The sequence below is a fragment of the Hydra vulgaris genome, chromosome 01, assembly GCF_038396675.1.
Source record: "Hydra vulgaris chromosome 01, alternate assembly HydraT2T_AEP".
Classification (NCBI taxonomy): domain Eukaryota; kingdom Metazoa; phylum Cnidaria; class Hydrozoa; order Anthoathecata; family Hydridae; genus Hydra; species Hydra vulgaris.
The window spans coordinates 30,663,026-30,690,114 of NC_088920.1; the positions used below are offsets into that span (position 1 = coordinate 30,663,026).

The following is a 27,089-nucleotide window of genomic DNA, read 5'->3' on the forward strand; positions in this document are numbered from 1 at the left end:
CATCCACATCAACTTATATACCACCACAATACTCACTACATTTCTCTAATTAACATTTTATCATGGCCTTTTATTTAAAAAATTAGAAAACTTGTAGCAATAACGCGATAAAAGAGATAGGAAATATATTTTTTATCTAAAAACTGCATTGAATTATAATTCAATGCAGTTAACATAGGTTTCAAAATATTTACTATAATGAGTAATTTTTAATATAATAAAATATTGTTAAAAATTAAATGAATCTATGCAATAACTTGCAAATAACTTATCAATTATACAGTTGACTCTCGATATCTTGACTATTTGATATTTTGAGCTTTATTTCCGGTCCATTGCGCATTCGTTTGAGCCAAAATCCTCTCAGTGCCTCGAACTCTCGATATTTCAAACTTTTTTCCAGTTCCCTGAAAGTTCGGAATATCGAGAGTCAACTTTATTGCAGTTTTTTTGAGTTTGAAGGATTGTTTATTTACTAAAGTTTTAAACTATTAGACGTTAAATTTTTGAGACTTTTTATTAGCAAATTCTTCAATTAAAGAATCTAAATTAAGCTGTTAAAGTAGCCTAGTTTCTATGTATAAAAGCGACAGAGCGTTTAAACTTTCTTGGCCGTGGTTTGATATTAAATTGTTTTTAAAAAGCCTAAGTTGAGAGAATAGACGTTCTCCACTGCAATTATTTACCATTAAATAAACTTACACACATAGTGCAATTGAAATATTTGGCGAAATAGCCACGTGCCTATGCTTACCAATAAATATGAACATCTGCAATTCTCTACTTTTGCTTATATAAATTTTGTTTTCAGTTGACGTGGTTTTTTTGTTAAACTGTTTAAACAAAGTAATAAATTAAACAGTTTCATCGGATAATTGAGGCTCAATGTCTTCATGGTATATCTCAACTAAATGCACGGCTTTGGCATGCAAATCATAAAATTATAAAGTAGTAACTTTAAAATCTTATAATTTGCGAGCAAAAAACCAAATCTAATATGAATAACACTGTATGCGAAGATTCTCAGATTCAAAGTTGGTACTAACTTGTCAATAATTGGAAAAAATGTGTGTATTTTAAACTTTTCCGAAGGCGTCAATTCAGCGTCAACATTATCTGCTTTTGCATCACGATAGTCCCATCTTCTGCTTCGCTTAATTTTTATTTTACTCTTTTGTTGATACGCATCGTTTTCATACAAAGTTATACATTTCTGTTCTATTTCACTGAATTGAGAACGAAACTCTTCAACAAAGGTTTTTAAGGTTTGCAACATCTTTGTAGCCGTATTCAAATCTAGCTTTAAATCTTGAAGATATTTGCTTGTTTTGTCATATCTTTCTGAAACCATTGACCATACCTGGACCATTAGTCCAGTCTCTAACTTATTCATACTTGCATTAAGTACTTTTGTTTTCAATCGCGTAGCAGTTTTTTCAGTTGTTGATTTTGACAAGAACCTGTTGAATTGATTTATATCATTTCTGCAGTGCATCAACTGCGTTGTGGTGAGCAGTCCAACGTGTATTCAAAAGCTGTTTCAATGAAGGTATTTTTAAAGATGTAGAGTCAGTTAAAAGTTGATTCCATCATATTGATCATTAAGATTTAGAGAATTTCCAAAACATGGAATGTATTAAGCTAAAATGTTTTCTTTGCGAATCCAGGCTTGTATACCACTGTATTTTCCACTCATGTTTGATGCATTGTCATACAATTGTCCTCTACAGTTTTTAATATTCTTATTCCGTTTTTTTTTTCCATTCTCTTTTAAAAATGCAAGTAGAATTTTTGCCAAGCTCCCACCAGTATGCTCATAAATTGGAATAAAATTTTATAAAACGTTAAACTGGTTCACTTGGTATTACATATCGAATTATCAATGTTAACTGGTTTGAATGCGAAATATCCGGTGTTGAGCCTACTGAGACAGAATAGTATTTTGCAACTTTTATCTTTTGTACAACCTGCCTCATTAACTGATCACTTATAATTCAAATAAATTCATCACAAACTATTGATTACAAATATGGCCTTTAACTTTGTTAGTGCGTTGTTGAATGTGTTCTGAAATAAATAGATCATACTCCGCAAGTAACTCCAAGCATCCTAAACAATTTTCATTGTTCAGAGATCCAATAAATTTATTTCCACGGAACGCATGACCTCTCGCCGACAATAATTTAATTACACTTAAAATCTTTTAAAAAAATTTACGGTAATAGTTCCTTTCAGTCATGTACTGTCCTACAAGGTTTTAATCTATTCGCTTCCCTCAAGTTTTTATATAAATAAATTTTTCAAATCTATTTCTGAGCAAAGTATTGACTTCATGGAGACTTAAATTCCTGACTCCATTCTTTCAATTGTAATAACCACTAGTTGTTAACAATGACGTTTTTTTTGGCTTTTGCGAATAGTTTACAATTAGCTTTGAATATCTTACCGGTTTTTGGAGAATAACAAAGCCAATCACGTTGAACTTTCTCATTTTTTAATTGCTCTCGAAAAAAAAAAAAATTTTAAACAACGTTGTTTAAACGTATCATCTAAAAATGTATCTTCTGACGTGCTAAAATTGTTTTCCATGTGTTGAAAAGTAGCAATTCTTTTGAAACAGAAGTAATCGCGCAAAACATCAATACCTTTCCCTAACTTTTCCCAGGGGCGAATTAAGGTTACCTAGGGCCAGAGGCATTTATTGTTTCAGTCATGTATTTAAAAATTAAAGTGACATTTTCCGAATTTTTTTCTGGCAAATTGTTTGTGGTTGGTTGTGTGGTCACCTCACTTTCAATACACATTAAAGAAACCACGTTTGCAATCATTTTTAAACGCTTAAATTGCGAAAAACTTTGTTCTCCTATACAATTTGCCATCATTAAGCTGAGGTAATTTCTAAAAGCTACTTAAACATTTGGAAAATTTTCTACCAAAATAAAAAAAGCAAAATGCGGTAGATCAACAACTCCTTGCTTGTTTTTTTATTACCAGAGTCTCTGATAAAGGTTGATTTAGCTTCAGCTTGAAGCTAAAGCTGAAGCTGAGAAAGTTTAACCGATCAGCTTCCCTAGCCTATGTATTCATAGACTCTTTTTTTTTTTATTTAACATTTTTATTTAATTTTATTTTTTTATTTTGCCGTTTAAGAAGCATAGTTTCCATAAATTCACAATAAAGTCAATGTTCGGAGCAAGAAGAAGGCATTGATTTGCCTTATCGCCGAGCACCGTGTTACAATTTATAATTTTTAGAAAGTTATTTCAAGAATTTATAGTATAAAAGAAAAATTGAACGAATGTTTACAAAAAATATATAAAAAATAAAGTAAGATATCGTTTAATACATAATATCATAACTAGATTGAGTAAAAAAAAAAAAGTTAATATATAATAACTATATATATATATATATATATATATATATATATATATATATATATATATATATATATATATATATATATATATATATATATATATATATTTATTTATTTTATTTACACTTTGCCGATAAAAAAAAATTTACAGTCGTAACTAATAAAAAAATAATTACATGACCGGGACTAGAAGAAGACAAATTCAGTCTTATCATTAAGCCCTAAAAAATGCGTCATTACTAGACAAAATATAGTTTGACAATAAAATATAGTTTCAATGTATATATCTCTGATATATATTATAAAAGAAAATTTAAATATATCGCATATCGTTAAAAATTTATAGTTTTTTTAAAAAATAAAAGAAACAAAATTTGTTAAAATATTAAATGACAAAAATAACATTTAAGAATTGGTTTGAAAAATAAGAAGATATGATTTTATATAAAAACATTTTATTGGTAGAGCATTTTATAGTTTAACTTATTTAATTATATTTATAATACTTTTCATTGCCAATTAAGTAAAAGCAAATAAACAGTATAAAAAAAAAAAAAGTATAAGATTAATAAATAACGCAAAAATAAAAAATAAATTTCTCAAAAAGAAGGTTAACATTTAAAATGATAAAAATATATGTACAATTATTGATTAATTATGTATTAATAATCTAAAGTAATTAATTAGCTATTAATTATTGATTTCTAATATAAAGAAGTTTTATTAGAAAAAATTTAATTCATTTTCAGTTAACAAAAGTAATTGCTTAAGTTTTGTTTTGAATTGGTTTAGAGAATAATTAGTTTTCATTTCATTATTTAATATTATGTTCCACAACTTTGGTCCTCGGTTTACAATAGAGAATTTAGTAGCGGAATAATAAGTTTTGGATTGAATGTAGTTGTATTTTGAAAATCTAGTAGGGTATATGTGATTTATTTTTTCAAAAATTGAATAAAATAAGATTGGTAATATATTTTTATCAAGTTTGAACATGAAAATAAGAACTTGATAGAGGTTTAGTTTATATACATTTAGGATATTGAGTTCATTAAATAGTGTTTGTGTGTGTGAGAAGCGATCTACGTTTGAAATTATCCTTATAGCCTGTTTTTGTTTGCTAAGCAATTTTTTTATTTTCGTCGCGTTAGTGCTACACCAAGCAATGTTCGCATAACTTAAGTAGCAATGAATAAAAGAAAAGTAAATGTTTTTTAAACAAGATCGATGTAATAACTGCTTTGCTTTGTACATTATACCTAAATTTTTTGATATTTTATCTTCAACTACACCTATATGTTCCCTCCAGGTTACATTTTCGTCTAGAAACACGCCTAAAAACTTTATTGATTGCTCTCTCTTTATTAATTGATTGTCAATAATAAGGTCCGGAAGTTTTAAGGGAATATCTGATTTTTTATGTAGGCGATGGAATAAAGTGTATTTTGTTTTAGTAATATTTAAAGATAACTTGTTTGATTTAAACTATTGGGTTAGTTTGTCTAGTTCTTTGTTTAATGTTTGGAATAATATATTGATATCTTTATTGGAATAAAACAAGCTGGTATCATCTGCAAATAAAATTGTATTTAAAATGTTAGAAAATTTATTTAAATCGTTTATATAAACAAGAAATAGAAGTGGCCCTAAAGTTGATCCTTGAGGAACACCACATGTAATTGTCTCATAATTAGTTTTACCTTCATCATAAACTATATACTGCTTCCTATTAGTCAAATAACTGTCGAACCAGGACAAGTTAGTATTTTTTATACCATAACTTTTGAGTTTCGATAGAAGGATTTGATGATTGACTGTATCGAAAGCTTTACTTAAATCGATAAAAAGACCAAGGGTATACTTGCCTTCATCAAACGATTTAAATATGTCCTGAACAAGGTGAATTATTGCATGATCGGTGGAATGGCCAGATTTGAATCCAAATTGTTTATGGTAAAGAATATTATTTACATTTAAAAAAAAATAAAGCCTATTATACATAATTCGCTCTAATATTTTAGAAAAACAATTAAGAATTGAGATTGGACGATAATTTGCAACTTCAGAAGGATCGCCTGATTTTAAAATTGGAATGATTTTTGCAATTTTTAGGTTTTCTGGAAAAACACCATGTTTTAAAGATAAATTAAAAATATGTAATAATGGAATTGTGATGTACTTTATCGATTTAATAACGACAGTACTACTTATAGAATCAAAACCTACACTTTTTTTGGGCTTTAACAAAGAGACTGCGTATATATATATATATATATATATATATAAATATATATATATATATATATATATATATATAAATAAAAAAAAAAAAAAAAAGAAAATGTGTTTTTTGATAATGGTTATTGATAAAAAATTTTAACCTTTTTTAATGATTGCAAGGAATAATTGCCTTGTTTTTCAGTATTTAAATTATATATCTGATCTATTTTTATAGCTTTCTATTTACTCACTGACGAGTCCGCATTTTTTGATTTTTTGATTTTTTTTTTTTGTGGAGGCCAAAACAACACAGCGCTTTTTGAAGCAATTCTTTTGATCGTACAGCCCTGAAATTTTACAAATAATCTTTTGCCGACTAACAATAGCTATATTTGTTTTATTTGATTCAATAAGTCTTTTAGATTTAGTAAAATGAATTAATTTGTTTTTTAAGAGAGCGATAAATTTGTAGTGGCAAGTTAGCGTAACGGTCTTCAGAAATTCAAAATAAATTTTTATTGAATATTAATCATAATCAATAAGTGTAATAATTCAATTTTATCAAGACTAAAAAGTAGAAAAAAAAATAAATAAAAAAAACTTTTTAAAAATAGCTTTCTATTCAATCGACTAAAAAGTAGAAAATAACTTTTTTTTCTGTTTCTGGTACTCGTGGAAATCATGTACTTAGTAATAATCACTTTTGTAAAGCCAATACTGGAAGACATTGAAGGCAATTCATATACGTATGTAAACAAACAAACTCATCGAAGTAAAGGAATATTAAGTTTGGCGCCTTTAGCTTTATGTACATTTAAAACGAATTTGATTTTGAAAGCATCTGACTTAAAAGGCGCCGAACTTAAAAAATTTACAGATATTTGCCTTTTGATGTTAGTTATATTCATCAAAAGATTGGGAAGAATAAGTGGTATTTCTTTTGTTTTGCTTGGTTTGTGGAAAAGAGAAAATTTAGTTTTTTGAACATTCAAAGACAATTTGTTGCATACAAACCATTCATTTACTTTATTTAATTCTTCATTTACTACTGTAAAAAGTGTTTCAATATTTTTGTGAGAATAAAAAAGATTCGCGTCATCTGCGAATAAAATAAAATTTAATAGGTTTGATGTTGAAAACAAATCATTTATGTATAGTAAAAAAAGTAAAGGTCCAAGTATAGAACCGTGTGGGACTCCACAATTTACAGTTTTTTTGGTCGTTTCTAAATTTTCAAATTGTACATATTGTTTTCTGTTTGAAAGGTAATTTTTAAACCAGAGTAAGTTTTTCTCCTTTATTCCGTAATATTCCAGTTTTTTTTATTAGAATGGAATAATTTACCGTATCAAAAGCTTTCGACAGATCAATGAAAACTCCTAATGTAAAACAGTTTTCTGCAAAAGCGTTAGATAAGTGATTAACTAACTCTACTATTGCGTGATCTGTTGAATGTTGTTTTTTGAAACCAAATTGCTTATTGTATAACATGTTATTTTCAGTTAAATGATTATACAGCCTATTGTACACTATACGTTCAAGCAATTTTGAGAAACAAGATAAAACAGATATAGGCCTGTAGTTAGAAGGTGACTCATCTCCAGACTTTAATACTGGAGTTACTTTAGCAGTTTTTAAATTATCCGGAACTTTACCTGATTTAAGTGACTGATTGAAGATATAAAACAAATATGGTTCAATTATATCATAGACTAATTTTAATATATTAACGCTAACTTTATCCGATCCTGCACTTTTGTTACTTTTTAAGCTTAGTAATGCAGTCCGCAACTCACGTATATCTAGCTTTGACTCATTCATTTTTTTGTTAGAACTTGTTAGATAAGAATCAAATGTTGAAAAAGTTAAAGGAATACTTTGTGCTAAATTTTCTGAAGAAGAAACTGTTAAATTCTTCAGCTACTAATGCTTTTTCATAGATTGATTCACCGTCAATTATAAGTTTTTTTGGCAGAGTGTTATTTTTATATTTGTTTTGTCCAACTATTTCTTTAATAGCATTCCAAGTTTATTGAGTATTTCCATTTGCATTTTCTAGCAATTTTGAATAATATAATTTTTTAGAGTTTTTTTTTGATAATTTTCAAATATATTTTTATAGTTTTTATATTTTGCTTCGTTTGAATATGTTTTTTTTTTAGAAATTTTTCATAAAGTTTTTTTTTTTTTTTTGATGATATTAGTAAGCCTTTTGTTATCCGAAGCGATAGAAGTGATTTGGAATTTGTTTAAAACTTTTTTACAGGAAACGCTTTATTGTATTTTTTACAAAATTGCGCAAGGGGAAGTTGATAACATAAGCATTGTTAGCATCACGTGATTGGAGAACAAGCTCCCAATTAACGAAGTTTAGAAGGTTGCGAAATTGTTGTATAGAGTTTTCATTGATCTGTCGCTTGTAAATAATGTGCTTTGTGGAAATATTATCAGGGGTTATGCTTTTTGTTATTAGAAATGTTTGAAAATGGTCTGTTAAATCAGTCTTTATTATACCTGTACTAAAGCAGCTATTAGAAAAATTATTATTAATTATGTATGTAGTAAATATGCATCACGTAAGAAAATTAAATCTTCAGCACTTTTAGGTAAACGTTTTAAATAATCTTTTCGATCATTTGCAGTAATTACTTGTCTTGGGCAAATTTCGAATTCAAAATGAAAAAATACAACTATTTTTGGAATTTAATTTTTTAATGTCAAATTTGAGTTCTATTTAATTAAATACAAATTTAACAAAATTTGAAATTCAAATTTGAGGTTCGAGTTTCATCAAATTTGGACATTATCTATTGCCCCAAGCACATACGGTTAAGAGGCGCCAAAATAAAGCTTTATTTTTTTTAAAAATAAATTTAGTTTTTCTTACTAAAAAAATGTCAGTTTAGCGCTGTGGATTTTATAAGCATTTAAGTAAAAATTCTTTCCTTCCAAATTCCTAAGTTCCTCTTTTTTATCGATTGGTTAAGGGGCAGTAACCAACAACATTGTATCAGATCAAACAAATATTTGTGAACAGTAACAGATCAGACAATACTTTTAGGGTAGCATTCACAACTGATTTATGGTCGTCAAATTGAGTTATTGTTAAAAAATTTGATTATTACATTATTAATAGAATTTTGAGTAACATCAACCCTGGATAAACTGCTGGTGTATTGTGGATGTGCAGAATGGAGACATACATGTTATAACATTTACATGTTAAAACATGTTGGTGTTATAACATTAACATGTTAAAGCATGTTAATGTTATAACATGTTAGTCATCTTTATAATTGTCTTGACAAGGCAATTATAGACTTGTACAAGCGATAATGAAGCAAATACGCAAGCAGCCATAAAAATTGCTTAAATCATTCGCAAAACGGGGGAACGATTCTTTTTAAATTAAATTATCAAATGTTTACTTAATTTCCTGTTTTTAAAAATGTAAAAAAATTTGTTTATTTTTTAGACTTAAGACACAATCATGTTTGGCTATAACTAAATGAATAAAAGAGATTTTATATTATTTTTACTTAATACGCATTGATAGTTTTGCAAAAAACAATTTTTTTTTATTAAAAAAAAAAAAAACAGCGAGTAGTAAACTTAAAACTTTAAATATTGCAAAAAAAAAAACACAAACAAAAACCGAGCTGAAGCTGCACCGAACATTTAACGTCTTAGAGAATCATAAAAAGTTAAAACGAGTTTAGCCGAGTGAGATAAAAGTACAAAGGACAGGTGTCCACTGGAAAACAAAGAGTCGGTAAAAAGTAAAATAAAATTAATCACGATGAAATTTAATAAATATTTAAAAAGTAATAACAAAAAATTGAGGATTTTGAGGATAATTAATTATTCTAGTAATGAATTGATGTTAGTCGAGAGCATAAAAATATGTAAGCAATTGCAATAAAAAAATCTAAAATATTCAAATAGAATGACAACATTATAGCAACAATATCCTATAAATATACTTCGTAACAAAAAGCATTAATATTCTTAAATCATATAGAGATTTGTACACTAATAGCAGAAGCGTATCTAACGGGTGATGGGGAAGTTATCGGACAAAATAAAAACGTCAATAACTTATTTATAAATAAAAAAAAAAAAAACTACTATTATATTTTTTTTAAATTTTATATTTTTTTTGCTTTACATTTATCATTTAATAAAAATATATTATTTTTTATATAAAAAAACACCACCATCTGCAATTGATCTCAATTTTGCTCTGACGCCTTTTATATGCGACTGTAAAAAGTTTAAATCAATTTCTTGTAGTTTTAGTTTAATGCAATCAATCAAAACTTGCTCTCTTGAAGCTTGCCAATCTCCCTCGTAAACATTCTGTGCCAAACGTCCCCAAAAATTTTCAATTGGTCGTGCTTGAGGCACATTTGGGGGATTGGATTCTTTATCAACGTAATAGACATATTGGTCCATCCAATTTAGAGAATCTTTAGAATAATGAGAACTTGCTAAATCTGGCCAAAATCAATAGTTAAAGTCTCCATGATACTTGTGAATAAATGGAAGAATTCGCTTTTGTAAACATTCATTAATTTAGATTGATGAATTGATCGCTACAGCCTTGGAAGTGCGAAACAATGGCTCGGACATACCACGGTCAGATATGGCTATCCACATTAATAATTTTTTCGGAAATTTCTCTTTTCCTATAAAACAAACACTTTCTGGGCATGTCTTTTTATTGTTTGTGTAGTATGCAGAATTTCCAGGCATGTTGTCCCCTGCAAAAACAAAGTATTTTTCGTCATCGATGACTAGAAGCGATTTTGTGTTATAGAGTTGGTTAACTAGTTTCCCGCTTTTTTTCTTTGCCTTTATTTGTTGTTCTATATTGTATTTTGGAGTCTTTTCACGTTTTCTATATTTAATATTCATTTTTTTTAACTGACGTCCAATTGTCGATTGATTTACACCGAATTTAATACCTATTTTTCTCTGACTGACCCCTTTTCGATTGTTGACAAGTCTCGTTAATTCGGCTTTCTTTTCTCTAGTCCAGGATGTCGGACGACCAGGGTGCTTTCTATCAGAAAACGATTGAACAGTTTCAAGTCTTTTTAGGTTATCATATATTGTACTTTGAGCAAATGCTTTCTTTTCAAAATGATTTACAATTTTTTTTTTTTTTATATTAGGTTTATTTACAAAAAACATTTTTAGTCGCTTTCGAAAAGATTCTCGTTCAGCTGCATTTAACCTCATTTTAAATAATTGTGTTTCAAATAATAAAGTTTATATTTTATAGAATGTTTATGCCTACGCATAAAACCACAAAAACTGATTATTATGCTCAAATAATGAAATTAGGATTTGTCCGATAACTTCCGCATCACCCGTTAGGGTAGGGCAGGCAGGGCACGTGCCATGGGCGGCAACCTGAAAGGGGCGCAAAAAAGGCTTGGTTGCGATACAATAAGCGAGAATTATATAAAATAAATTAAGATTTAAAAAAAACTTTAAAGTAGTTTAAAGTTTTAAAATAAACTTTAAAACTTTATTAGTTTATGTTGTAAGGTGGCGTTTTTCCACAGCCTCAAGTGTGCAACTTGCGCAAGTGTGTGCAACGTCTCTGAAAAATAGGATCCCAGCTGGGAATACTGTTTTTCAGGGGCGGTTTATATATATTTTAAATATATATACTGTATATATATAATCTTTATATATATTTAATATTTTTAAATATATTGAATATATATTTTCAGAGTAGTATATATATATAGATATATACATATATATATATATATATATATATATATATATATATATATATATATATATATATATATATATATATATATATATATATATATATATACCACTGCAATTGTGGGTTTTTTAGGGCCTCTATATTACTAAAGCAAAGTGCTTCAAAGTGTATAAATGTCCAGCCTTTTAATACGTAAAATATTATTACTGAGCGGGATAAGGTTTCCATGTTAATCTGTTTTTGTAGTTGGCTTTATGCTTCAGATGTAACAAATTATGTATATAATCTGCTTTTGTAGTTGGCATTATAGATTCCTGTTCGTTTTCGTCATATGCGTATTTTTGCTTTTGATTTTTTGTATAATATACATATATTTTTTTTTAAACTGATAAAAAGGCTGAAAGAGCATAACTTACGTTATAAGCATAATTTGAGTTATGTTATGAGCTTAAATTTAAAAACTTTTGCTGCATCTTTTTAAATAAAAGCTAAAACAAACAAACAAAAAAAGCTGCACAGATTTTTTTTTATTCAGATCAGTTTTTTAATATGTCAATCTGACTAAGAATTGTGAAAAGATTTTATAAATACGCAAAGCTACTGGATTTCTATTTAAGTAATTCTGAATCAAAATGTTGCAGACAATAACTTTTGAAAACTACAGAAAAGTGACAAAAGCATTATTATGATACTGCTCTTTGAACTATGTTTTTTTTCAATGTGGAAAATGGTGAAATTTGAAAGAGGCTGGCTGATTTATTCACTATCCTCTGGAAAAATATTTTGTTTCTTTTGCTGCTTTTTCAAGATTCAGATGAAAACCTCAGAACTGGATTCAATGACTGGTCACATTGACAGCATTCAATACAGAGGGATGAACACAACAAACAGCTTACTGATGCAATCAAGTGCTATTTTGGAAAAGTCATAATAATGCTGTTCAAATAAGCATCATTTTTTCCCAAAAGAAAAAAATAATGCTTATTTGAACAGCAGTTGAAAGATTAAAAATGTTACTAAAGGTAAGAGAAGAGTTGTTGAATGTTTGAAGTTTTTTTTGCAGTCTCTTAGTCTTAATACTTTTTTAAGATGACTCAGAAGAAATAGACGCTTTCAAGTGATGAAAACTTTTTTGAAGCCTTGAGGTTCCTTTAAAATTTTAACCCATTTCTTGCTAAACACTTAGAAAACCGATTATCAGAGCAAAAATTTTTCATAAATTTAATCGACAATTTACGATGAAATCGACTTTTTAATGGCAAAAAAATAGTTTTTTAATCTATTGGTAGCGAAGCGTCCAAAACTAAATAATTTTTACTGATTGTTTGCTCATTGCCTGACACTGCACACTTTGACTCACTTGCAATAATTATTCAATATCTTACAAGGAAGCTGTCGTGGAAAAATTTTTTTTGGATTTGAGTCTTTTATGGACATATTGGAATGGCTATGATGAATGGCTATGATCGATGCAGTCAAGAAAAGATTTAAAGAACATAGCTTAAAAATTGATGATGCTCGTGGTGAGCCATATGACAACGCATCTAACATGTCTAGAAAATACAACGACCTTAAAACACAACTGAAAAATAAAAATCCAAACATTTATTTTATTTCTTGTGCAGCACATTCTTTAAATTTAGTTGGTGTAAATGCTGTTGACAGTTGTGAGACTGCATTTGATTTTTTTTGGGTTTCTTTAATGTCTGTATAATTTCCGTGCCACTTTAACTCATGGATAGTAGATAATTTGTTCTAGTCTTGTAAGTGGTGCAGGAAAAAACAGGAAATATCAAAAACCATCAAAAGCTTATGTTAAAAAAGGTGGTCAGCAAGAGCCATTTTTGCCATTTTTATTCAAATTCTGCATACAAAATACAAAAGGAATCACATTCCTGAGGCCATAGAATCAATTGTCCTGGATAAAGAAGAAAAAAGTAAGATACAAAAAAAAGTCACTACATATCAAAAGAAAATGAAAACTTTGGGTGTTTCTTTAATGAAGGAGCTGTACCACAGGATCATTTTATGTTTTGATGCCGCTACTATCACAATTCAGAATAAAAGTGAAAATTTAGCTCTTGGTGTGCAAATGCTTTAATCTCTTTTGGAATAGGTGACATCAGTTCTTGAAGATTTTCTTGACATTCAGAAATGAGCTGGAAGGTTCTTAAGCATTGTTTCTAAGCAGCACAAACATGAAAGTGCAAGAAAGAATATGCGCGAAGTAGGAGTAGTTGAGAATTCAGAGAATAAAGTGGTTCTAAGTGGCGGTGACAAATTTAGAACTGAACACTTATTTCCATGTCGTATTAAAACCTACAAGTTGAAAATCTGCTTGAAACAAAGGCTTTCTGTTAAGAGCCTGCATTAAGAAAGTTTGCTTTTCTATCTAGTTTTCTGACTGTTCCTGTCATTACTGCGGCTGCCAAATCCTTGTGTACAATTTCTTTTTCAGACTTAGATACACATTTCCATGATGAAGTTGTCCAGTTTTTCAACTTCTAACTTATGGCAAAATGAGAATGTATGTATCAGCACTAGATTGTTAACAAACAATTCCTAGAAATAAGTTGAAATCAGTTTATCCAAATGCTGACATAGCATATTGGATTTTTCTAACATTATCAATTATAGTGCAGAGCAAGCTTTTTCATAAATGGCAAGAATTAAGAATGATCTCCATTCCTCAATGTTAAACAGTCGCTTAAATTCTATATGTGTTATGACAATTGAAAGAACTCTGTTACAAAATATAAATTTTTAATATGTCATAATTGACTTTGTCAACATGAAAGCAAGAAAAATTTCTTTATGAATAAAAAAGCAATTTCATGTTTTGCCTTTTTAGATATAAATTTTTAGGAATTAGGCCCTTAGATAATTTTTTCACCCGACCCCTAAGACCCTTAATACATCCCTGCGTTTAAACCACTCTTAAATTAGAAAAAATTTAAACCAAGAAACCAATTTTAAGAGTTTTAGGGGCATTAAAAGCATTAAAAAAAAGTCGACCATTCTGAATGCGACTAAATCAGCATTTAACTGGGAAGTTCACGCCTTCTTCTTTACTAATGTCACTTATTGAGCTGGACCCCACATCAATTCTTGGAGCTTTGGGTTTTAAGCCAGAACTCTAACCACCACGCCACGGCTGTAGTAAGTTGATGTTGATTATTTTAGTATTCACATGTGTATTGAATACCTTTCTTGAAAATTTATAAATTGCAATGTTAATTATCTTGTTTTATCTCCACATTTTTGAGTTTTGAGATGAAAAGATTTAAAAAATACAAATCTTAGGAGAACATATGAAAACAGTTTTACAATTTATGTTTTCTCCTCAACTTTTTTACTTTTAACTTAGGTTTCAATACAGTAGAAAAATGTTGTTCTGATGTTAATTAAGTTATCAATAACTCAATTTTTTTAAATGTGGAGATAGAACAAGATAATTTTAACTTCGTAAAATATCAAAAAAGGTTCTGCTTTTATCAAAGTTAGAAAAGAGTCCATGGCTCTCTTTAACATATCGTTTAAAAGTTGCAACATTAATGGTTAATGCTTGTTGAATTGCATTATAATATAACAAAATTGTAATTTATAACAAAAGTTTATTGGAACAGATTCGTAAAATGTTCTGCATTTATTATTATTTTTTTTTCAACTTTTGTTAACCTAATAGTAACAAATTTACAAGATGTTTTTCTTTAATTTGTTTTAGTAACTTTTTTGAGTTGTTTTATACTTTAGACTGTTTTCTTATGTTCTGTTCTATTGGCTGTAGATGTTCTTTTCTTTTGGACTATTGTTGATCTAAACCTTAGATCAAATTAAAAAAGCAGGCTTTTTTTAAATACTATTTGATATTTTATGTTTTTTTAATATTATTGTCTGTGTTTTCTTTAAAACTGCAAACCCACTTTTGGATCATTTAATAGAAGGCCAACCTTATTCTGCTCATCCTCTCCCCATAATTTTACTGGCACTATATCCTTTTCTACCTCACATTCTACTTGATATTTTCGAGTTTGCTCATGATGCACCATGGTTTCGACACAAAAACTCAGACCTTTTAAGCCTCTTTGTTAGTTAAAAATACAACAGAAAATATTTTCAAATTTATGAAATTTTTTTGTACACCTCATAACATGCTCTGATCACCTTCAAATTTTATTCTTATATTTTAACTTTAATAGGCAACTTTTATGCGATTAAAGGAAAAGATAAAATTGATTCATCAAAGGAAAAGATAAAATTGATATCGAACTACTAAAATAAAAATAAAAAGTCAGACCTGGAGAACAACTTACCCTTGAGGTCAATCTGATAAACAATGAAGTGTATTATATAAAATTGCACATTTAGTTTTATGTATTAAATATAAGCTAAGATAACAAACAAAACATCATAAATATCAATATTTTTTTTACCATGTTAACACATTTTTTAAAATATAGTAATAAAAAATAAACACGTCTTAGTATGAAAACAAAGTGGTATGAAAAGATTTATCGCATACTGTATATATTTACATTTATAAAAAAATTTATACATTTCTAGTTTAAAAAAGCCATCTTTTAGGAAATATTACAAATTATCACTTTAAATAATTTATAAATCTAAGAAAATAATAGCATTTCAACGTTCAAAAATTTTTAAGCGCCAAATTTAAATATTTAGCCTTTTCTTTTCATAACAAGATAAAACATTATTTGGCTTAATATGCTCTATAACGAGATAAAACATTATTAGGCTTAATATGCTCTATAACAAGGACAATATAATCCGAATATAAATTTTAATTTTTAACTCCTTTTAAAATAGACATTTCGTTACTATTTTTCAATTACTTTTCGTTACTCATTTTCAAAGATTTTAGGATTTCAAACTTTTTATTTTCATCCATTTACAAGAATGTAAAGCATTCTTCTCTAACTTAAATAGATTGAGAATCAAAACAAAACAATAATAATTCAAATAAAATTAAAAATAAAATTAAAGATATCATTTTTTAATATCAAAATATATATTTATTTTACTACATAAATAAGAAAGATTTTATTTATAGCTTACTAATAATGATGGCAAACTTTCCAAAGAAATATAATTAAAAAAGGGGCGATTGCCAAATAGAGAGTTAGGTTTAGGATCACCTTAATTACACTATTGCTGGTAACATGTAACTCAGTACTACCTGTCCAATCCCCTGCTGCCTTGTTAAACTTGCTTTTCAAGGCAAAGGTTAGGGAGAAACAAATTCTGACTTAAAAATCCCCTGCCTTAGGGCTTTTGGTTGAGTAAACAATGTTGAGAGTTTATGCAAAGTCTACGCAACAAGTTTAGACTGGCAGCTCAAGCGAAGCAGCGAAAATCTGAAACTGCATAAGTACAAAATAGTTGCAAAAAGTTGAATAAATTGACTTAAAGGTTGCATAAATAAAATACATAATATAATGTAATACATAAAATTGCACTTTTAGTGTTATATACTAACATAACAGTAGAACATCATAAATATCAATATTTTTTAATCATGTTTACACATTTTTTTATTTACAGTAATAAAAAATAAACACGTCATAATATGAAAAGAAAATTGTAGTAATAGGCTAGGGGTATGAAGAGATTTGTCGCATAATGCATATACTTATGTTCCAAATAATAAATTTATACATTTCAAATTTTAAAAAGCCATCTTAAATAATACAATAAATATTGTAAGTAAATATTACAAACAAATTATCATTTAAAATAATTAAAAAAAAAAAAGAATTTCAATATTCAAAACTTTTAAAATTTTATTTTTTAACCTTTTTAAAATTGCGATTTTTTAACATTGAAAGAAACAACACTAACGGATAAAATTTTCGTTATTTCAGTATCACTCGAACTTTTAGTATAGCCAGCAATATCCGGGCCACGAAAACATGATAAACAATCCGTTTTTACTTTCATTTCCTTTGATTTCGGGATTTCAAAACTTCTTATATTTTTCCAATCACAAGAATGTAGAGCATTTTTTTCGAACTTAAGTAAATAAAGATTCAATAGTAAAACAATGATAATAATAATAATAATAATAATAATAATAATAATAATAATAATAAAAAAGATATCAGTTTTATATATCATAATAATCATTTAATTAACTATATAAACAAGTCAATAATGATCGCAACTAATTTTTTTTTTTCGTTAACAATGATATCGAATTAACAAAGGGGCGATTACCAGAGATTTCTAACACTAAGCAAGATTTTATGCAAAAAGGTCAGACTGGCATTTTTGCATTGAATTTTCAAGCTGCATAAGTACAAACTAGTTGCATAAATTGTCTTAAAGGTTAAATAAAAATGTGACACTGAAAGTTGACACAAATGTGCTAAAATATATATATATATATATATATATATATATATATATATATATATATATATATATATATATATATATATATATATATATATATATATATATTTTAAATATATATTTAAAAAATATATTTTTTTACATATAAAAACTCAAAAATATAGTCTAAGAATAAATTTACATATGATTTATAATGAAAACTGAAACAAAAATAAAGAGATACAATTCTTTAAAAACTGCTCATAAATTTAAACTCAGTTTATTATTTTATAATTAAAGTTAGTATAGAACTTGTCTAACGTTGTTAGTTTTGATATTTATTTGTTATTATATTTTATTATCAAAACATAAATTTATTTTTTCAGTTTGAGACATGATATGATTTATAATGAAAACAGAAAACATGAATTCATAACTAAAATATTTAAAAGTCATTTTAAGGTGAGATTTGCATGAATGAAAGCGCTTAAAAAAATTTAATGGTTTTAAATTTGGTTTTTTATAGTAGTCTTAATTTTTGAGTTTTAAATACCTTTTAATAAAAATGTATCAAAGTTTTATCTGTAAAGTAAATATAAGAAAATTTGTCAGAAAAATATTTATACACAGTAAAAATATTTATACACAGTAGGAATATTTATACACAGTAGGGGTATTCAAAAAAATAAAATTTTCAAAATGCGAATACACAAGAAGCCAAATTTGGGTCAAATATTTAAAAAAATGCGATTACAAAAAAAAAATTCCAAAAATATTGAAGTTTACCTAGTGCTTAAGCGGCAAAATACCCCGAAAAATGCCCAAATTGTTCTTAAATTATTTGACTTTGAGCGCAAGGTAAATCTCAATATTTTGTAAAACTTTTTTTTCTAATGTGATCATAATGGTCCAAATTTTTTATTTAGATTGTTGTGTATCCTGTTTTTTTCATAAGTGTTGTTTAAAATAAAAAAAAGGATTTCGCGTAACTTATGCACAAAAAAAATTCTTTTTTTGCGCATTTGCGCTGAAATATTTTTTTGTAAAATTACTTTTTAATATAGACAATAAATATGAAAAGACTAGGATACACAACTATCTAAAAAAAAAAATTAAAACCATTATGATCACATTAGAAAATTTTTTTTTACAAAATATTAAGATTTACTTTGCGCTCGAAGCCAAATAATTTAGGAACAGTTTGGGGCATTTTTCGGGGTATTTTGCCGCTTAAGCACAAGGTTAATGTCAGTATTTCTGGAATTTTTTTTTTGTTATCGCATTTTTTTATATTTGACCCAAATTTGTCTTCTTGCGTATTCGCGTTTTGAAAATTTTATTTTTTTGAACAATCCTAATACACAGCTATTAGATTTTTTTACTTAAAAAAAATAGTTTAAATGAATTTGTTTAACGCTTCAAATTACAGTAAAAAAAAGGAAAGCAAGTAATAAACTTATGATTTAGTCTGATCACCAGAATTTAATTGTTAAATTTAATTTAACACAATTTGACCATGAAAACCGTCAAAACAAAAAGGTATCAGAAAAAAGTAAAAAAAAAAACAAAAAAAAAAACAGATGAAACTAAAAAGCAAAGTTTAAAAAGATGATAAATATATTAGCCTTAATATGCCGTGTATAACCTTAATTAAATCTATATTTATTTTTTTGCTGTGAATATCGCTCCACCCAGTTAGGCAAGTTTGGTACAACAGCACCCCGTTTTATAAAGCATGTTCAAAAAGATTTAGTACTTCAACAAAAAAATTAGTTACTTACTTGTGTATCAATATAATCACACCATCCACCAAAATTTATTTCTGAGCATATTTTGACTTCGTTTTTGGGAGGATTTATCTTGGAGAATCCACTAAGTTCAACGAGTGTTGAACCTTCACGACAAATGTACTCTAATGTAAGAGGCCCTTTGATGTTAATGAAATTTTCTAAAACAAATATGTTAAAACTTGAATGATAAATAGCTTATGATAAAATAATTTTCTTTATACAAAATAGTAAAGTTTAAAACTTCAGGTCTCTTTGGATGTCTTGAACTTATAAACCATAAAGTTAAAACCATAAAAATAGTATTAATAATAATGTAATAGTATTAATAATAATAATAATAATAATAATAATAATAATAATAATAATAATAATAATAATAATAATAATGTAATAATGATAATAATAAGAATACTTGTAATAAAATTATAACAATAAGTGGGAATTTTACTTTTTGAATATATTTACGAGAATATCAGCAACTATAAAAATCTCAATATACAGGCTTCAACAGGAGTAAGCGAGTGCAACAAAAAGTGTCTAAAACGGAATTTACAGGCTAGAAAAACGGCCTGTCTTGATGGTTATCAAATACATTTTTGATATTTCAATAAATGATTTCGTAAAACAAGATCATTGAAAAATTCAAAAAACTGATCTTAGTAGCAGCTTTAATAGTTACACTGAACTCTTTTGTTTTCTATCAATTTTTTGGTGACTTTTATGACTTTTGTATGACTCATATTTCTGTGTGAGTCATACCATCCTCATTAACTATTATCAAAAATTGTTATTATAATTAAAAATTATTATAGCCATTACTGTATCGTTATTTTTTTATATTTCCTTTATTACTTTTTTATTATCAAAGTGAATTATTATTAGAATTGTAATAATTAATGTTTATTTTAATATTAATATTGTTATCTTAATATTTTCTCTATTATCATTAAAATTAATATTGTTTTTGTAATTATTAATATTATTTTTTTGATTATAATTATTGTAAACTATTATCAATGGATAAGCTTGTTGTTGTGAATGATGTTAAACTAGTTTTTAATTTAGACTGTTTGATAAAGAGATTTCAACCAAACTATTAAACATTCTCTCTCTATTATTTGCTTTTTGATTAATGTTACTCCTGAAGTAAAAAATTTTTACAAGAAGCCATATAGCAAAACAATTTTTTAGTTTAAAAACATGACCTCTAGGGGGTCATGTTAATTTGCAATTTTGTTATCAACTTTCAAAAAACTTCTTAATAGAAGTTGTTTAGCTATTTGGAGACGATTAACAATTCTTCTTGAATAAGTCATACAAAAGTATATACAAGGTGTAAAAAAAGATAATTTCACTTCAGTTATAGTGTAAAGTATGCCCAGTGCCAGATTATTTGCACAGCTACAATTTACACCATTTACTAAAAGATTCACTATTATAAAATCAACCATACTTATCCCTGTTACAAATACTTGAAAACCATTATCATTTTTATTAAATAATTATTTTGTATTTTTAAGAAGATTACTAAGAGTATGTTCGAAGTTCTTTCATGTTGTGACATGGTAAATAGAATATGGTATAATAAATTAATAATTAGTATGATCAATAATATTTTGTTATTTGCATCTTTAATTTTAAGTTGACATGCAAATATATCAACATAAATTGTTTCCTTTAAACCTTTTAAGAGATAATTCTAGTTTACAGACCAATCAAGTCCAAGCACACCAACTAAATATAAGGACTGATGATTTTTAAAATAAAAGTGAGACATATTGAGCAAAGTCTTTTTGAAAATAGAGTATCTTTGATGTTATTGACAAGTCATGAAGATTGCTTGTCATTACTAATAAATTGTTAAGTTATAAAATACTTGTTTAAAGTAAAAAAAACTGTGACAAAAGCAGGAAAAAAAAAGAGATATAAACCATTGACAAAATATATAAACCTGACTTAGATATATATCCAGCTTATTATTTCTTAAAAGAATCTTTTTAAGGCACAAAGTTTTCATAAATATTGATTTTAAAGATATTGAATTTATGTGAAAAAATCTATTTGGCCTATCGTTATTCATTAAATGGTAAAACACTTTTAAAAAATTTTAAACCACTCTGTGTTGCTAACTTTAATTTTAGGACAAATTTATATTTTATTTAAAAAAAGTTTTTACTACTTTATACCTATTACCTTTTTTATATATATACATATGTATATATATATGTATTTTCTGATGAATCTTTGTTGATGAAACACAGTGTTAAATGGAAAAAATTTTTTTTAAGTGATTTTCTACTAATATATAATTGCTCTGTTCTTTTAAGCACTCTATTGTGTAGAATACTTTTTAAAGTTGTTTAAATATATATGTATATATATATATATATATATATATATATATATATATATATATATATATATATATATATATATGTATATATATATACATATGTATAAATATATACATATGTATATATGTATATACATATGCAAATGTATATATATATATATATATGTATATATATATATATGTATATATATATATATATATATATATATATATATATATATATATATATATATATATATATATATATATATATATATATATATATATATATATACATATATATATATATACATATATTTTTTTCTATAAATTGAATTTTTTTTGAGATTTAGTAACTCTTCCTGATGATCCAGCAATGGTGAAATTTCAAGTTGAAGAAAAAAGTTAGATAAGTGTTTTTTACTAATTTATTATTGCTCTGTTCTTTAAGAACATTGAGCACTCTATTTGTGAAATACACTAACATAATTTACATATATATATATATATATATATATATATATATATATATATATATATATATATATATATATATATATATATATACTATACTAAAATTTACTTCTTAAAAAAATATAATTCAGATATACTTTCTGTGTTGAAAAAACCTTCTGTTGTACGAATATTCACTTTCCAACCACTAGGAATGTATAGAGATTCAGCTGGAAACAACATAGGTATAGGTCGTTGCGAATTTAAATCTAAAAAAATCGTAAATAACAAAAAAATTCAAAGGCAAAAACACAGAACCAGAAATTTTACAACTTTTTGTTGCATTATGTTATCAATAAGACAACAGATTACCAAACTAATATTACTTATATTTTATTATAAAGCATCATTTTTAAAAAGCAAACAAAAAAGCTTTGTCATTATTTTTTAGTACAAATATTTAATAATCATTTCATTTTTATTATAATTTATAATTTATAAAATTTTGTTTTTGATAAATAATTATTAGCAACATTTTAAAACCATTCACATATTAAACCATTGACAAGATACTACCATCATGCTTAAGGCCCTTGCGAATCAGAAATTTAGATATTAAATCTCAAATCGAATCACCTATATACTCACAAATCAAACAAAATCTCGAATCATAAAAGTTAACTTAAAGATTTTTTTAACGTGTCATTACAAATTAATTTATGTTGTGTAAGTTATTTTGCAGACTTCACATTGTGTTTTATCTATTATAATTTTCTCATTCCCTAGACAATTTTTTTGGACCAGCTTAAAGTTATTCAAATAGACCTAATCTCTATTTTACAATGTATACCACTAAAATAACTTTAAGTAAAAAGTAAAACAAAATAAAATACCATAACTTGACAAAATTAATAAAGTTAGAATAAGATGTCTCATTTAGAAGAACTTGTTGCTTCTTTAGCTAGTACAGATCAAAATACTTGTGAAAGAAAAGGTTGTTTTTTTTGTTACAGTATTCTGGTGTGCAATTGATTGCAGATTAATGCAGTTTTTTGCTAAACTTTGTTGATTCTTTTACCTTAAATTGATTATAAACAGCATCAAGTAATTTCCTAGGTAAGTTTTAATGTTATTGTCATTTATAGAATTTACATAATGAGCGGTTTTGCATAGTTTAAAATCAGCTGACATTTCAATTAGTTTTTAACAATGTTATGTTCAAATCCAGCCATGTATGTAGTTGAAAGTGCCTTGCATCTAGTTGAGAACTCTTTTATGAAAGTTTCAATTATTTTAATTTACATTTCAATTAGATGGTTTTTCGAAATATATATATATATATATATATATATATATATATATATATATATATATATATATATATATATATATATATATATATATATATATATATATATATATATATATATATATATATATATATATACTAGTGATTATTTTTTTTTGATATCACACATTCTCTTATTTGGTGAGGTTTAATAAAAGTTCACAGATAATTTTTTTTTGCAAACTGATGATGGGAAGTGGTCCCCCACACTTGCTTTGTAACTCCTTTAGAACCCTGTTTTTGTCTAAAATGAAACATTTCTAAAATGTATTAAAATCAGTTAGTATCAGTGTTACATGCATCAGTTTTACTTAATAAGGTTATAAAAATTATAACAATGTGTATGGCAATGACCTATTCCCAGACTCCACCCTAGAAATGATAGGTCCCGGACCTGTTTTTTAAGCTCTTTTGAGACCCGTTTTTGTCTAAAATAATATATCTCTGAAATCTATTAAAATCAGCTTGTGCCAGTGTTACATGCATCAGTTTTACTTATTAGGGTGATAACAGTAAAACAAATGTATATAGCAGTGACCTATTTCCACACCCTACCCTCAGGGCCCCAGGACCCGGACCTGTTTCTAAGTCCTTTTGAAACCCATTTATTTCAAAAATGATAAATTTCTGAAATGTATTAAAACAAACTATTGCCAGTGTTACATGCATCAGTTTTACATATTAGGGTGACGACAAGTGTATGAATGTATATAGCGGGGTAACCTGGGGCAAGGGGAAGGGAGTAAAGATACAAAAAGCTGTTATAAGTACTTAAAAAAGGTCCTTTTTTAACATTTCTTCAGTTTTTTCAATTGTGAGTACCAGAGACCTATATGCCCCAAATGGTGTCCCTTTACTAGCCATTTCCACCTCAGCCATAATTGAAATTTATAAATTTAAAAATAAAAAAAAATATTGTACTCAAATGAAAATTTTAAAAGAATAAAAAATTTTCTTATGCTTTCAAGAAAACATATTACAAATAACAAATTTTAAAACTATTTGGATGAAATAACATACATAATTTAATCAAACCTTGACATATAACTAAATTAAGATATAACAGAAAAACAATGCCATATATTAATATTATTATAAGGTATTTAACTAAATATTTAGTTCATATTATATGTATATATGCATACTTCAACAGATTAAGTTTTTTGGAATGATTATGGCTTAACTCTTTCTTTGTAACTTCAGTTGAAAAATGATTTCTATGATACTCGCCTACTTGGTAGAGAAGCTGACGGTGATTGCCATTGTTTGTCAAAACTTCATTAAAGTTATTGGCTAATTTAACTGACTGTTCTGCACAGTCATTAACCATTTTCATGGCATGAACTATCTTACAAGCAGACTTGTAGTCATCATGATTAGCCCAAGTTTTAGGAGACGATGTCAAAAACTATTTTGGTAGATTGAGAGGGTCAAACAAATTTATTGAGCGTCATGAATTAGCTGTAGAAAGTTTAGAGAATGTATAAATCTTGTTTGGAGCAAGTCTACTATTGTCACCTGGTAATGGTTCTTTTTGTAAGGCATTTCCAATTTCCTTTTTCTCTTCAACAGACATTTTATCACTTAATAATGGTAGAGCAGCTAGATCTTCATTTAAATACGATAACTGAAGTTAAATTTTATTTTTTGCAACATTTGCAACCTTGCTGTCAACTTGACAATAGTTCTTGATTACTTTTAAAAGAAGGAGATCATTTTTTGGTGCTTCTATTGTGAGAGGTGCTGAAAACTAAAAACATGCATATATTGTGGTTATGAAGACACATATTCTTCTTAAAATCCCAATTTCTTTCGCTTTGGTATTTAACTGATGACGAAAACCCAAAATTTTTAAACAGTATATACCTTAAGCCATTCATCTTGCACAATCGTCATGCAAATAGTTGTTGCTTCATTATTTTCTCCCAAAAGGAGAAGAGCTAGTCTTCCAAATTTTTTATAATCATCACGTGGTTGTGTTTCCTTTAAGTTTTTTTCAAATTTTCCACCACATCAGATTTTCGAGATCCAAGACACTCTTTTTCAAACTTTGTAAGGCATCCAGTTCCCCTTTTATCACTTTCAAGTGGTTCAAACTTTGATTTTTCTATTAGCTCCCACTGGGACTTCACTCTACCAAAAAGTTCAATGTTGGTCCTTTTGATACTAAAAAACGCATCAAACACTGCATTTGCACAGATATCAAGTACATGAAGTTCACAGGCTAAAAACAAAACTCTTCGATTCATTGACTTCTGTATGACAGTTATTGCCCTATTATGACTTCCTGTATTACTTGCAGTTTTGTCGAAGCAAAAACCCGCAAGATGCTCCTCAACACCAGGCCACTCATGAACAAACTCAACTACCTTTTTTCCTATCAAAGCGCCAGTACCAGCAGGTAACTACGGATCCCTAATAATTTCTCAATAACCAAGCCAGATACAACCATTGGCAAACATTCGTGAATGGTTCAACCAACATTCAACAACATTTTACCATCAAAATGAGCAACTAGTGGAACTAAGGGTTGAAAGTTTTTCTTACAGCTATTGCCAGAGATTCACGGGATGTAGTTTGAGCTTCCATTAGAGTGAAATGTGAAAATGTTAATTTATTTACACCAATACTAATTGCAGCTAGGGCTGGTGCGAAACCATCATTGCTTGTAGTGGTGTTATTTATGTTCGGTCTAATGCTGCATGAAAGAGTTGATCAAAAATACAACCTTTGGATGTTGTATTTGAGAGTTGACTAGTGCTCATAGTAGAATGTTTTGAATTATTTGGATGAGTAAAAGCTTTTTGTGTTTGAATTGACATATCACAGTCAGAATTTTCATCCAAAGAGTAATCTGAATTGTAATCCATTAATGTAACTGTAGATATAAATTTACATGATTTATGTTGTTCAAAGCATCTTTTTTTTTCATGCTTGCGTTTTCTGTATTTTACAACTGCTTTCTTATACATTAAGTCCTCTAATATCACTAACATCTTTAAGGGACCTCTCTTGTCTATCAGAATTTGTTTATCTTCATTTATCTTGATGAGACAATCCCATTTACTATGGGCAATATCAAAAAGTGTGTTCACCTTGGCAGAGAATTTTTCTTGATAGCTATGTTGAGTAGCTGCTTTTCTACTTCTGTGCTAATACACTTGGACATATTGCTTGTGAATACTCTTTAGTTTAGCAACTACATGGGGCTTTGCTATAGTTGGTATATTGACCTTAAGCTAGAAAATCATAACTTCATCTGCAACTGTGTTGCAGGAAATTGAAAGAGTTGACATTTTGATTATCATTTCATAAAAACTCTACATAGGGCAACACCACTTGTTGGCAACTAACTCAGCCCATCTATTGTTGAGAGAATATGTCCAACTAGCCAAACATTTGTAGTTGAGCAGGTTGCTTTGTCTAAAGCAGCCATCTTCTTATGTAATGATTTTATACTTTTTTAC

General features: G+C 27.2%; 1 protein-coding gene across 1 annotated transcript in view; it reads right to left on the reverse strand.

Annotated features, from left to right (window-relative positions):
• Positions 1-17,025: 17,025 nt before the first annotated feature.
• LOC100208037 (uncharacterized) overlaps positions 17,026-27,089 on the reverse strand; it is a 54,786-nt gene continuing 44,722 nt past the window's right edge. Inside the window, exons 12-14 of the mRNA XM_065787899.1 lie at positions 22,433-22,543; positions 19,481-19,647; positions 17,026-17,378 (exon numbers count right to left, since the gene is read on the reverse strand). Coding sequence (XP_065643971.1) covers positions 17,166-17,378; positions 19,481-19,647; positions 22,433-22,543 — 491 coding nt within the window. The 3' untranslated portion in view covers positions 17,026-17,165. The remainder of the gene's footprint in view (positions 17,379-19,480; positions 19,648-22,432; positions 22,544-27,089) is intronic.